Below are 15,245 nucleotides of genomic sequence, written 5' to 3'. Positions count from 1 at the left end.
TCTCTATACACCAGACCCAACTTAACTTTCGAAAATTGGGGTTTAACCACCACAATAGGAGTACAAAATGTTACACAGCCCATTTAAATAAGTGTACTTGTATCTTTCCAAACAGGATACAATATGGCAAACAGATGCATAAGGGGAAAAAAAAGAAAAAGGGTATGGAGGAGAGGAAAATTTTTGTTTTCCAGAGTACCAAGCAGCTGAAGACTGAGCAGTTACTTCAACCTAAAGCACTTTTACTCTAGCTTTCATCAAAACACACTAGTGCTGATGAATTTTCTAAATCAAAGCATGGTTGATTAACTGTTAGCAATTAACCTCTTCCCCCATCTAGTATGAAAAAATACAAGTAAACAGCAAAATGATGGATGCAAACACCACAGGTGATTTCTTCCCAGAAGACTGAACACAGAGAAATACTTACTGTAGTTAAGTTTACAGCATAAAAAAAAAAAAATTCCTCGGTTTTCTTACCAACTGTGCCCTATAAGACAAGAAATTTTCTTGGGGAAGGGAAGTGGAATAAAAATTCTCAGCTACTTTAAGTGACATCCCCTTGTAAGGCACTCGACTGCCGATTTAAAGCTGTATGAACATCCGTGGCAGTTCACCAGTGAAACACAAACTTCTCCCAAGTCCAGCGCAGAGCCAGCACAGCTGAGAGGAGCATTCATTCCTCTTCTCGCCAACTCCGCACGCTCACTTCGCTGCGAGGAGGGTTTCAGTGAAAACACCGGTTCCCGGGCACTTTCCACCACCACCACCACCACGCTGAATACGTGAGGTTCCCCCCCCCCACACACACACCCGGCAGGATAAAACTCCACTCTGAGGGGGAAGGAGAGAAACCTGGCTATAGTAACAGCGGTATCAGCCTGACACTGGCGTGGCCGAGCTGCTGTCCCAGCGCTGCCTGCCGCCCACGGTCAGCTCAGGGGGTGCGGAGAGAGACGGGGGTAGGCGTGTGCTGGTTTGGGGGGGGGGGGGGGGGGCTTGCGCTTGAGGTTTTTCTTTTAAGAAACAAACTTGAAAAACAACAATGGGGAGGCGAGAGAAGCGGCCGGTGGCCGGCTAGCAGGGCGGGCTGCTCCCAAGCACGGCCCGGCCCGGGGAAGTTGGTGGGGAGCCGGGGAGGCCGTGGCGGCGGCTGGGCGAGAGCGCTGCCCCCGCGCCGGGCCCCGCGCCCCGCCGGCAGCCAGGCCTCTCCCCTCCCGCACGCCCAAACATGGCCCCTCGCCACCAAACCCCTGCAACTTTTTTTTTTTTTTTTTCCCCCTCACCCCCCCCGCCCCCGCCCCGCTCACCTCTCATCAGGGAACAAAAACTGCAGGCAAGTAGGCTGCGCAGGACGGCCCCCATCTTCCTTCCCTCCTCGCTCTCACCGGCGGGGAGGCGGCGGCGAGGAGCAGCACCTCCGCTGCCAGTTCATGCTTCCAGGCGGGCGGGGAAGGCTTGGGGGGGGCGGGGGGGGGGAGAGGCGGGGAAGGACGGCCGTGGAGATTCCCCCCTCGCCGGTCCCTAGCAGGCCACTTGCCCCGCCGCGCCGCCGCGGGAGCGAGCGCTGCCCTCCATGCCGGCCGCCGCCGCCGCCGCCTCACCGCAACCGCCGCGGCCGTTCCCCCATCCACCCCTCCGCTCGCTCGCCCGGCCTCCGCCTCCGCCGGGCGCGCACAGGCGCAGGGATACAGTCCTCCTCCTCCTCCTCCTCCTCCTCCTCGGCCTCGCCTCCGCCTCCCCGCGCCGCGCCCGGACGGCTCCTGGCTCCCGGAGCAGCGCCCGTCCCCCCTCCCTCCCCGGCACCTCTCCCGTCAGGGAGGGAGCGGGCGGAGGGGCGGGGGCAGTGCGCGCTCAGCTTCTCACACAGGGACAGCCTCACACATAGCGCCCGGCCGCCCCGCGGCTGACAAAAGCCCGGCGGGGTCCGTAAGCCGGCGGGACCCGACCGGGCCGTTGGGCAGGGGAGAGGGCGGGCGAGGTGGTGGCGGCGGCGGCCCCCGAGGTGCCCGCCGGCGGGCAGGGTGAGGGGACGCGACGAGGGGGCGGCTGTCGCATTCCAGCGGGACTACTTGTCGCTCTTCACCCCCTCCGCCGCCCGCGATGCGCACCGCGAAGCAACACCGGGCCGGCAGGGACGGGACTACTTTCTGCCACAGAGCAGCGGCGGCGGCGGCAGCACAAAGGCGGCGGCCGCTCCGCTGCCCGGTGAGGGCGGCCGCGGCTCGGGCGGGCTCCTCAGGGCCACCGGCTCCTTCCTCCCGCCTCAGGCGTTTCCCGCCCGCTCGCCGGGAGAAGCAGGCTGGCGCCTCTGAGGCGAAGGCGCCGGGGCCGGGGCGGGCTGTGGTGGTCCTTCCCCAGGGCCCGGCGCTCGGGCCAGCCGAGGGGTCACGCTGGCGTTTAAATATTTATCGGCCTGGGCTGCCCCGCCGACTGAATTAGAAACAAACCGGGGGGGGGGGGGCTGTAACATTAGAGTATCGCTCGGGGAAAAAAAAAAAAAAGAAGCAATATGGTAAAATTAAGTTACAATTAGTACCCCCAGTGTGGGGATTCAAGAGCGGCGTGATGTTGATCTTCCCCAGAGCAGAGCTAGCAGGCGTTCCTTATCGGTAGGACTCGCTGCTTGGCTGATGTAATGGTGCGTGATTTATTTCCTAGCGCTTCTGGGGGTGGTTTGGGTTTTTGTCCCCCGTGCTAAACTACATGTAGTAAGCTGGGTTTGTGCTGCTTGGAGCAGTAGTTCCAAATAAATTGAGTGGCCGCTGTGCTGTGTTTAAACATAACTTACTCTTTTCCCCTCTTGCATCCGTGTAAACACACCCTTTTCCCTCTCAGGAAGCTAAAAAGTTATGGTTTTGTAATACAGCCTCGCTTAAAAAAAGCTTCCCTCCTTACCTACCTTGTTTATCCCTAATAAACAATATAAAATGCAGCTTTTGCATTTCCTCTGGCTTAGGAAACCCACTCCAGGATTTCTACAGGGAACATTTAAGTCTGAATGTCTACATCCCATCCTCCCTCCCTCATAGAGGATGGCAGCTGGTTAGTAGAATACGAGTATGAGACAGAACAACTTACAGCAAAATTTGAGATCCTTACGTTCAGAAGTCTGTATTATTTTCAGGATTATTAGAAACTTACAGAAACATTTAACTTTCGTATCTGCTGAACATACATTTCCATAGCTTTTCTTGTGACTACAGCAGGAGATAACATCTGGGCCAGATTAAAGGCCTGGGCATTGTAGACTGGCTCTAACATCAGGCTCCTGGAGTCATGTGATAATATCAGACTCTCAGCTTTTACTGAGTAAAACAAAACCCAGAGTTTTTTATGAAAAGAATATTTATTTCCAACCATCAAGGTTGCAAAAAAAAAATTTTCAAAATGTAAACAATGCGACTCAACAGCAGTACCTGCCCGAGGCCAGTTCTACGTTACAAAGCGTTGTCCTTGACTCTCTGCCGGATGAAGTAGCCTCCTCGTTCCTGCAGCTGACTCAAGGAAGATCCACATGGATAGTGGAGAGGACGGGCTTCCCATGCGAAAAGGTACATAGGCAGTAGACAACCCACATCTAACCCGTGTTGTCACCACGAGATTTTGCAGGAGCAGGCAGGAGGAGCACACCTTTATATTTATTTTCACTGTTTAATTGGAATCAGAGAAGTACAGCAGATCTGTAATGAATTCTTCATATCTTAATCGCACCTCAAGCCTGAACCCCTGCATCACAGAACACATCTCTCTAACATGCCGTTCCCTCTCACATCTTACCTGTTTCTGCTGGAAACACCCTGCCTGGTTGCTCTCACTCTTAAAGATGTCTTCCCTGCTGTCCGGGCTGACTGGTTTTATTTTTAGCTTTTGAACATGATATGCTGTCTCCCCTCACACTGGTGCGTTTCACTGTTTTTCTGTGATTCGAACCCTTTCCTTTCCTGCTTGGATTTCCTCCAAGCCATTTAATGATTATTGGCTTCACCTCCCTCAGCCTAGCCCCTTTTCCCCCCACAGCCTGCATAGACACAATCCTCCTCTCTCTATTCTAGCCCAGGGAGCCTTTTTTGAACCCTTTTCCCCATCAGTGTTTAGGATTGAAGACCAAGTCTATCTCCTAACTGTTTCTCAGCTTTACTTCTAATTCATAGATGTAGAATTAACTCTATGGCAGAGGCTTTTACAAAGTAAATAGGAGGCAAGATCGGCGCACACAGAAAAGCCTCCGACAGGCAAGGTTTCTCTGAGGTGATTATGTTCCTTTATTTGAGCTTAAAGTCAAAGCAAATGGGAGTGGAAAGGGAATGTCTCTTTTATTTTAGTAAGAAGCTCCTCTTGTTGGCTGTAGTTATTTTCATTAACCTTAGAAAGAGAAACCTCGATTTGCTGGCTCAAATCCAGTCCAAGGCTCCAACTGCTAAGAAACCTCCAGAGCCTTACCCTTGCCTCCAGACTTAGCTGGTGGCTCAATGATACAAGAGCTTTCACGGGATTTTTTTTTTATACTTGGGTTCGTTCCCTGGTTTGGTTGTTGGCCTAGCCTCACAAGCAGTTGTGTCAGCCCACAGGATGGCAAGGGACGGCAGCCGGAGCTCCTGAAACCAGCAGTGACTGCCAAAGTCACTCTATCTTTGAACTGTGCCCTGAGTTCCAGTGGAGACAATGGGATCTTTTGTAGGACTGGACCCGAAGTCCCTAACGAGCAAAAGCTGTTAGGATAAGATGGCTGCTCAGCAAACGAATTTGTGGCTGCCCACATCACAGAAGCCACTATCATAATTAGCTCTCTCGCTGAATGTCTCAACAAGAATTAATGGGCATGGCATGGTGAAATCCTGGTCCCTCTGAAGGCAATGGCAAAATTCTCACTGACTTCAAAAGGGCCAAGGTTTCATACTGAAACTCAAGCTCAAGTTCTCTCTTGCCCCCAGCAGGAAAGTCTGCAGCACAGTAGCTTGGGAAATGGGACGTGACGTAGCGATGACTTCACCAATGATGCCTGTTACAGCCATTTTGCAGATAAAATAGGACACCCTGACTTGTGGCATCACGACCTTGCCACTTTGCCTAGGTTATACAGTTTATAAAGAAAAACGCTTCATCCAACTCTTCCCCGAAACAAGGTCAGCTCTAATAAATGTGATAGATATGCCTGATGAGGTTTATCCTGTTCCAAGAGTGCAATGGGTTCACCATGGTGTTCCTCCTTCAGTGAACAGAGTACCAGATCATCTCCTTCCTCCTGAAGTTCAGTAACAAGCGGACATACTTTTCCCCTCACTTCTAGTCCCATACCGTATGAACTGCACCTTTTCACCAGGACATAGGCAGATTACGAGCAGATTTGCTTGGACTGATAGTCAAGTCTCTAGTCCAGAAATTTTCCACAGGCCACAAGACCTCACTTGTTTTTGCAGTTACTGTCTGCAGGGTTCCCCATAGTCTGTCAAACCACAGCAAAAACTAGCACTCCTGCTACTTCTGTGGCAATTTTCCCATCAAACATCCGATCAAATCCCCTTTTTTTATCACATACAGAGTTGCCTCTTCTCCTTGCGTTTCAGTACTAACTTATTTCTATCCCCCTCCCCCTGTTAAGTATAATACCCATTCTTTCTTTCCCATCTCTTCTACCAGAAGAGGTTGCCTGGTGCCCAGGATGAGAACTGCGTTTCTTTGTGGCTAAAAAAAACCCGCTTACAACAAAAACTTCACAGAGGAGAAGGTGCTCGAGTTCAGCAGCCCATACAAGCAAGCTAGTCCAACAGGAATCCGGCAATATCCCCAAGGGGAAATATGAAATAAGATGACCTGAAAGGCTTGGGCATTTTCTTTACACCTTTGGAGGAGCGTTTGGACTCCTGCTGATGGTGCATCCAAGGTCAGGCTGTCTACCTACTACCTCTTTTCTCCTCTTCCATCTCCCAGGGAGTTGAAAACAGCACTGCCTGAGGATACGCTTCTTCAGTGGTCGTGTTTTCAGTGTGAACCATGCAGGATTCTGATTTTAATTTGGCACTGCCCACCAGACCACAGGGCAAGTCCAAGACTTTCCTTGTGAATATTTAGCCGTGGCTACATTTCAAAGCCAAATTATAAAAATGTCATTTGAGTAAGTTATAGTTCTAAAATTTATAAAGTACTTTAATGCTAGGTTGATACAGTGAAAACATCCTTTTAAAAGAGCTCACATTGCAAGCTGACAGACACCAAAACATTACTTTGTTTTAGTTTGCTCGAATTTTCAAAACCAGTCAGCATCTGGGCTCTATTAACCATACCGTGCGTGCCTTTTAAGCAACAACATTTTAAGAATATTTCCTTTTCAAACCCCTTTCATGGAGTTCAGCATTTTGCAATATGCATCCATAATATTTAACAATTCTGCTTTGCACTGCAGCCTTTGAAGTTTAAAAATTAGTTACTGGTAAAGCGTACATTTGCTCGCACTCTTTTAGTCACACAGATTAATGACTAGAATTTATGCCTATGGTCAAGAAAGGTAAGTCACTTTGTCACAGTAATTAGCAATCTTTCCTACAACAATTTTCAATCTTTATGTAATGTACACAGGGTGACATACCATCTGTGCGTAGGAAAGAGCTCATTTGCAACTTGAAATAGCCACTTCTGGGCTAACATGCGGTACCATAGAAGTGCAGTTTATGGCAAGCAAAGAGACTCATCCCTCTCCAGTTCAAACTCTGGGAGGAAGAATCATATTTATATTTATATTTCACATTTATATATCATATTTAGATCTATATCCATGTTCATATTTTATTTATACTTCATATTTATATTCATATTATTTATATTCATATACAAATTAGTCCGCAATTCAGTCAACACACTAAGCACCTCAAGAATATGGCTATGGATCATCAACCGTGATACCTCTTCAGGGGTGGTTTTTTTTATTAGCTGTTAGGTAAGTTCTCGAAATAGGCTGGAAAAACAAGGTGAGTTCCTCAGAGCAGAAAAGAGTGCCCTCTAATGGTTCATATTTAGGTTTAATGTCTGCGATGTTTTATGAAGCCCTCCTCTTTTAAGAGATTTGTGAGGTAAGGTCACACAAATGCAAGATGTTGGAACAATTTATTGTTTCAGGGAAAACACAAATCTTTTTTACCCTCTTAATTGCTTTATAGGTAGTAATTAAAAATAAGGATGGAGGCATATTCTTCGTAACATTGTCATTAAATTACCATTACCTAGGATTTCTTAGAGAAAAATTGATGCCTCTGACAATTCAGAACTATTACTCATACTCTATTCGATAAGTTTTGTGTTCCACTGTGGAAGTGTGTTTCAAGACCTGGAAAGGTAGCATGCAGGACATATATAAGTCCCCCAGTTTATTTCAGAATCATAAAAATGATTGTGAATGCCCTAGAGCATACCACCCTTGAATGAGTAAATTTCAAGGACAAAATGCTTACTTTTTTTTTTTTAATCTTTATATCAACTAATCACAATGTAGATAATAGTTTTAATTAGTCCTTGCTCACTTCTCAACTAAAGCAATCCCAAGATATTCGACAGTGGCTGATTCTACAGTCTATCCCTTTTTAACAAGCCTTGCCAGTAATTTAGTTAGTGAATTTCTGGTTTATTAAAACCATGGCGATCTTTGCACCAAAGCTGTGGGACTTGGAGGGAATGGCTGAAGTGGAAACAGAGTGCCAAATTCTCCCCCCTACCCTGCTATCAACTGGCAGCAGCATGAAGTGCAGGGTATGCTGTAACCACCCCTGCCTCCGCAAAAGATACTTGAAATATAGACACAGGACACCAAAAAGCTCGGCACACGTTCGCCCTGGCCGTTAGCTAAAGTGTCTCCCATTATTTCATTGCCTGTTAGAGCAGGGACGAATGTGGGTCCTTAAGCTTGTACTGGCTCCGTATATAAAGGTTTCCATGGCTTATGGCCTGTAACTCACTCTTGATGTGATGAGGGGATGGAAGAGGCAATTATATATGGTTGAATATTTGCTGCTTTTCCATCTCCATTAGTTCTTTGAATAATTTTCTTACAGTGTGGACTTTGATAAAGACTCTTCCAGAACAGCTGGCAACTGAATATAGATAAGTGACAAAGGAAAACACAGAGAAAGACAGACCCACTCCCCAAGTATATTTGTTAAAACAGTTGTGCCTGCTATAAAGATATAATTGAAGGATCATCATATTCCATTTTGGAATAATTAGATTATATTTTCTCCTCTCAAGAAAAAATAGTGATTAGAGTGAGGCTATCCAATCCATTCCTCATCCTTCCTTCTTCCACCCCCTCCCCACTCAAACCTACAATGACAGTATTTGGTCACATGAATCTTTGAATAAAAGACAGGGAATTGTGTCTGAATAGCCCTGACTCATAAAGCTCCTTCCAATGCCTTTTTCAGTGCCGGAGCTTTGCAGTTAATGCAACTTCTACTAATTTTTTTCCTTACTACAATTGTGAAAAATCTAATACCTTTAGAATGATCTGAAAAGAGCTTACACAGAATAAAATCCCCATTTAATCTTGGCATATTAAGAAATCTTTTCTTTGAACAATACATTTAAAATTCTATTTTCCCAAAACTTTTTTTTTTTTAAGATAAGTAAAGCTCTAAGTATTGAAAGAAATTATGATTTAGAGTCCTATCTTCATTTGTGGTTTAGGAACCCTGGCACTTTAACTGGAGGAAACGTTAGTGAGGATATGTGTGCATCCTATGGTACACTCTGGTAGTAGATCATTAATTCAGTATATCAAAAGGTGTTCCAGTCACCATGTTAAAAAAAACAATGGGAGCCACAGACGCAAAGCACTTAAAGATAAGAGAAAAAAACATTTGCAGAGCATCATATATACCAGGTGTTTAGTTGTTGCTCCCACTTTGTGTACTACCCCTCAGTTCTCAGAGTCATAGAACCATAGAATCTCAGAACGGTTTGGGTCAGAAGGGGCCTTTAAAGGTCACCTAGTCCAACCCCCCTGCCATGGGCAGGGACACCTTCCACTAGACCAGGTTGCTCAAAGCCCCATCCAACCTGGCCCTTGAACACTGCCAGGGATGGGGCATCCATAACTTCTCTGGGCAACCTGTTCCAGTGTCTTGCCACCCTCACAGTAAAAAATGTCTTCCTTCTGTCCAACCTACACCTACCCTCTTTCAGTTTAAAATGGTTGCCCCTTGTCCTGTCACTACAGGCCCTGGCAAAAAGTCTCTCTCCATCTGTCTCATAAGCCCCGTTTAAGTGCTGAAAGGCCACAGTGAGGTGTCCCTGGACCCTTCTCTTCCCCAGGCTGAACAACCCCAACTCTCCCAGCCTTTCTTCACAGGGGAGGTGCTCCAGCCCTCTGACCATTTTCGTGGCCTCCTCTGGACTCGCTCTAACAGGTCCATGTCTGTCTTGTGCTGGGGACCCCAGAGCTGAACACAGAACTGCAGGTGGGGTCTCACGAGAGTGGAGTAGAGTGGGAGAATCACCTCCCTCGACCTGCTGGTCACGCTTCTTTTGATGCAGCCCAGGATACGGTTGGCTTTCTGGGCTGCAAGTGCACATTGCTGTCTCATATCTAATTTTTCCTCTACCAGTATTCTCAAATCCTTCTCCGCAGGGCTGCTCTCTACCCATGCATTCCCTAGTCTGCATTGATATTGGGGATCGCGCCAACCCATGTGCAGGACCTTGCACTTGGCCTTCTTGAACTTCACGAGATTCATATGGCCCCACCTCTCAATCCTGTCAAGGTCCCTCTGGACGGCATCCCTTCCCTCCAGCATGTCGACCACACCACTCAGCTTGGTGTGGTTGGCAAACTTGCTGAGGGTGTGCTTGATCCTACTGTCCATGTCATTGATGAAGATATTGAACAGTATCAGTCCAAATACAGACCCCTGAGGGACACCACTTGTTACTGATCTCCATTTGGACATTTAGACATTGACTGCAACTCTGGATGCAGCCATACAGCAAATTCCTTATCCACCAAACAGTCCATCCATCAACCTGTATCTCTCCAATTAAGCAGCAAGGACATTCTGCACATTCTACAGCTTTTACAAAACAGGAAGGTTTGGGCAACCTGCACTTGCTCTCTATTTATTTGCTTTACCCCAGTGAGTCATCACAGTGTACAAGAAGAAGAGCTGTAGCTCTTGGTCTCATTCAGTGCCCCAGCAGCTCCCCCGGTTTCTGCACAGAAAGTTTAGAGTACTCAGCTATGCATCTGCCAGTCCTTTTTATTATTCTTTCCATTAAATATGTGCCATGGTTTATACTTACATGAACACAAAACGTTTGAGACTCATGCCTATGGTGTAGCTGGAATGCTTGTTATAGCTCTTTGAGACAAACAAAGGACAAAATCTGGTTTTTTCTGAGATACTGGGGGTTTTTTTCAATAGATTCAGAAGGACATCTTCATGAGCAAAAAGCACTTGACATTATGCAGCCCTGGGTCTGTGACATATGGATCACCCAGTAATTATTTTGCTACATAGATACCATTTCAAAAGAAAGTTTAGAACATCAAAGTTCAAGTTTAAAATACTCTTCAGTTTTAAACAGGAAGATCTGAAAACTAAAGCAAAACACAATCTAGCAAATACAAAGGCAAATTCCCATTTTCTTTCCCTCTGCAAAAACTCCACTCTTGAGCAATGTTGGATAGACAATGGAAAGGCTGTGCAGAAAAAGAAGCTACAAGACAGATACTGAGTTGTCACAACTGATGGCAATAGGGTAAAATAAATGTAAGTTGAGCTGAGTTAAAGATTGAAACAAGATTTGTTAAATTTTAGGTCAAAAGCCAAATGAGAAATATGCAAAGTCTTTCCTGGAGAGGCCTATCTTGTTTTACCGGGTCCATTATGAGACCTGCAACCAAGGTCATTTCTAATTAGGACTTAATCAACATTCAATCAGGTGAAAATTAACTAAAGGAAAAAAATAATCGGGGTCAGTTACAAGATTATAACCTTTACCCCAACACCAAGACTCATCTTTTGAATCCAGCTTTCAAGCCTACATTCCTTCTACAGTCTCAGCTGGAACATAGGTGTCAGCCGGGAGCACAACAGGTCCAAGAACGACTGTGTCACTTGCTGGCTGATGCACGGTGACTTGCTGTTGTGCAAGGTCACAGACCCCAGCTGCTGCATCTGCCCACTCTAACCCCATCTGGATTGCTGCCCAGGATAGCCTTCTTCTACGTTCCGAACACCTGATGTTTTCCAAAGTCAGGAGGTGCTCCAGCCACGAGGAAGTAAGCTGCACTGTAACTGCTTATAGCACTTATGCGCTTTACTGGTTGCTCTTTTTGCTATTGCTGGTGTATGCAGACTAAATTCCTGGAAACCACTTTCGTTACCAGTTGATGGGGTACCCACTGGAGATGTCTGCTGTCACCAGTGATATCCAGTTTTGGTGACTGCAAAAACATCATGGCACTTGAACTACCCTCAAACTCACCCTTGAGACGGAGTCTACAACATAATTCTGGGAAAGCTTACACTCTATCTGCTAGATGTAGCATGTGGATAGTGTCCTGGTTTCAGCTGGGATAGAGTTAACTGTCTTCCCAGTAGCTGGTACAGTGCTATGTTTTGAGTTCAGTATGTGAAGAATGTTGATAACACTGATGTTTGCAGTTGTTGCTCAGTAGTGTTTAGACTAGAGTCAAGGATTTTTCAGCTTCTCATGCCCAGCCAGGGCACCTGACCCAAACTGGCCAACAGTGTATTCCATACCATGTGACATCCCATCTAGTTTAGGAACTGGGAAGGGGTGGGGAATCGCCGCTCGGGGACTGGCTGGGTGTCGGTCGGCGGGTGGTGAGCAATTGCCCTGCGCATCATTTGTACATTCCAATCCTTTTATTACTACTGTTGTCATTTTATTAGTGTTATCATTATCATTATTAGTTTCTTCTTTTCTGTTCTATTAAACCGTTCTTATCTCAACCCAGGAGTTTTACTTCTTTTCCTGATTTTCTCCCCCATCCCACTGGATGGGGGGGGAGTGAATGAGCAGCTGCGTGGTGCTTAGTTGCTGGCTGGGGTTAAACCACGACAATAGACTTCAACATTCAGGCCTGTCACTTTTCAAACTCTACCATCCTTTACAACACTCACTTGAATGGGTATACCCTTGCTTTATGTATTTGTCGGTGTAGGAAAGCTGCATGTGTATCTTGTTAAGTTTAGTAGGGAGCAGCATAGCGCGAGCTGTTCTCACTTTTTTAAGACTATACCTCACAAACAAATTATTTTTTGCCCTTTCTAAAACGGAGTGCTCCATAAAGGCAACATATAGCATGTGCCAAATCTGGAGTCTTTCCAGAAATAGTGGTGAGTTATCACGTGGTGGAAAAACATTTGAACTCCTTATTTCGTGCCCTGAAACAAAACAAGGACGTAGTTAAATGGCATAGTTAAATAATCAGAAGCAGCTGGGAAAATGGTCTTCGGATTCTTTCAGAAATTTTACCTCTGGGCTGAGAAGTCCTGTCATCCTATAAGGCAATTGTTTTGGAAAGTTATGAGCCACTAAGTGGAAGGACTTGACTTATAGCCATAAAGTATGTGCTGGAGGACCTCCCACTGACACCAATGGGAGTTGCACGCACAAAGACAGAGCAGCAGACAGCCACTGAAGTAAAGGAATCATCTCATTCCTAACTTCCTTGGGCTACACAGGACTTCAGTAGTGTCAGTGGAACTTGGATTTAGGGATAGGGAAAAAAAAGGCTTTTTCATAAAAGCAGACAGGAAAGCTTACTTGGAAACTAAATAAGAGCAGGCAAGCCTATAGGAAATCTGTGTCATAGTCGGGGGTTTTCTACCATCTTCCTAGCACAAGAATAAATGTTTGAACTTTGTGCAAATTTTCAATTTCAGTGTTGCTGAGAAGAGTTGCAAAAGTTGCAATGTCAAAGTCTAAGCACCGCTGATCACATCCTTCTTTCAGTGTAAGTGGGGCACAGAGTAAACCTGGTGCTGGTCCCGGTGGCTTTTGAACGTTCAGCCACAACTCGGCTGCTTCTCTGATGTGGCAGGTACCAAAGCACCTTCTAAGTCCTTACACCTTATATAACCATCCTTACCATCCTAGCATTTTGAAGAAAAGACCTTTGTGGTCTTCAGAGTGACTGTTCAAATCTGCAAATGTTTCAAAACATGCCTATGGTTTAGCCAGTCTAACCTACAACATCCTGAAGTTGTTCTGGATGTTAACTGCTTGTTAAATTTCTTTGAGAAAATACAGAGTGCACAAATTATCTGAGGACTATTCCTGAGTCTTGTCAGTATGATGGAATTTTCAATTTTCTATTAAAAACACAGCAAACCAAAAAGAATAGGGATCAGAACACCTTGGGCATGGCATATCTAAACTCTTTTGCCACTTAAGACAATGACATTTTATAGGTTGGAAGGAGGGGAATAAGCCTCGGGTTTTTTTTTTCATAAAGTGAGCCAATATACAGGAAACAGTCATCCAGCGTAGTTGTACTGAAACTTAAAAATACATTTAATCATCGTTTATAATATCTACCAAACACAAAGAGGACAAAGAGCAGCAGTTTTAGGCTTTGCACTTTGATATCCTCAAGAAGTGTAGAGACCTAGAAGAAAAAATCAAATTTAGACTGTGAGATAAGACTGAGCGTAGGCTTCCTGAAGATGAAGGAAAATTTTCAATATATCCTAATCCTTCAGGGGACCTACCCATCAAGGGGCTGCTAAAGCATCTGGGAATAGCATGTACACTCCTGAAGGGATGTGCAACACTTTTAAACTATGAGGGGACGCAGCTATCCCATAACTATCAATGAACAGGGACGTAGAGAAGTATATTACCTGTATGAGAGAATGAGTAATACATAGGAAGGGCCCAGCATTCTAGGCCAATTTCAGGAGCGTGACAGAGCACAAAGTATAGCTCCTCTATATGAAGGGATACTGAGTGGAAACTGTTGACTGCAAACTCTATGCTTGTATCAGCATGGAGCGTGGGATGGCAGCATCAAAGCAGTATCTAGTGGTGTCATCAGATTCAAATCTACTGAGATGGTTTTGTACGAGGAGGAAAATAAGATTCAGTTTTGAAACTGTCTCTCGTGTAATTATTTTTCCGTTTTTTTGTTTGTTTTGTTAGTGGGTTAGTGCATTGGGTTTGCGTGGCAAGGTTTTGGTAGCAGGGGGGGCTACAGGGGTGGCTTCTGTGAGAAGCTGCTAGAAGCTTCCCCTGTGTCCAACAGAGCCAATGCCAGCCAGCTCCAAGATGGACCTGCTGCTGGCCAAGGCTGAACCCATCAGTGATGGTGGTAGGACCTCTGGGATAACAGATTTAAGAAGGGGGAAAAAAGTTTCTGTGGGACAGAAACTGCAGCCAGAGAGAGGAGTGAGAACATGTGAGAGAACAAACCCTGCAGACCCCCAGGTCAGTGCAGAAGGAGGAGGAGGAGGTGCTCCAGGTGCCAGAGCAGAGATTCCCCTGCAGCCCATGGTGAAGACCATGATGAGGCAGGCTGTCCCCCTGCAGCCCATGGAGGTCCATGGTGGAAGAGATATCCACCTGCAGCCCAGGGAGAGAGGACCCCATGCTGGAACAGGGGGATGCCCGAAGGAGGCTGTGACCCCGTGGGAAGCCCACACTGGAGCAAGTTTTCTGGCAGGACATGTGACCCCACAGGGGACCCACGCTGGAGCAGTCTGTGCCTGAAGGACTGCAGCCCGTGGAAGGGACCCACGCTGGAGCAGTTTGTGAGGAACCACAGCCCATGGGAAGGACTCACATTGGAGAAGTTTGTGGAGGACTGTCTCCCGTGGGAGGGACCCCACACTGGAGCAGGGGAAGAGTGTTGAGGAGTCCTCCCCCTGAGGAAGAAGGAGCGGCAGAGACAACATGTGAACTGACCCCAACTCCCATTCCCCATCCCCCTGTGCTGCTGGCGGGGAGGAGGTGGAGAAAATTGGGAGTGGAGTTGAACCTGGGGAGGAGGGAGGGGTGGGGGGAAGGTGTTTTTATGATTTAGTTTTTATTTCTCATTATTACCAATAAAATCAGGGTTGGATAAATTAAATTAATATTTCCCCAAGTTGAGTCTGTTTTGCCCATGATGGTAATTGGTGAGTGATCTCTCCCTGTTCTTATCTCGACCCACAAGCCTTTCACTGTATTTTCTCTCCCCTGTCCAGCTGAGGAGGGGAGTGATAGAGCAGCTTGGTAGGCACCTGGCATCC

At 46.5% G+C, this 15,245-nt stretch overlaps 1 protein-coding gene across 1 annotated transcript in view; it reads right to left on the bottom strand.

The window, feature by feature from the left end:
- The window catches only part of LRP6 (LDL receptor related protein 6), a 130,635-nt gene extending 128,736 nt beyond the window's left edge, over positions 1-1,899 (bottom strand). The window contains exon 1 of the mRNA XM_069806881.1: positions 1,311-1,899. Within this exon, the coding sequence (XP_069662982.1) occupies positions 1,311-1,365 (55 nt within the window). The 5' untranslated portion in view covers positions 1,366-1,899. The remainder of the gene's footprint in view (positions 1-1,310) is intronic.
- Positions 1,900-15,245: the final 13,346 nt, after the last annotated feature.

The sequence above is a fragment of the Haliaeetus albicilla genome, chromosome 19 (assembly GCF_947461875.1).
Source record: "Haliaeetus albicilla chromosome 19, bHalAlb1.1, whole genome shotgun sequence".
Lineage (NCBI taxonomy): Eukaryota > Metazoa > Chordata > Aves > Accipitriformes > Accipitridae > Haliaeetus > Haliaeetus albicilla.
This window is presented reverse-complemented; position numbering and strand designations above follow the sequence as displayed.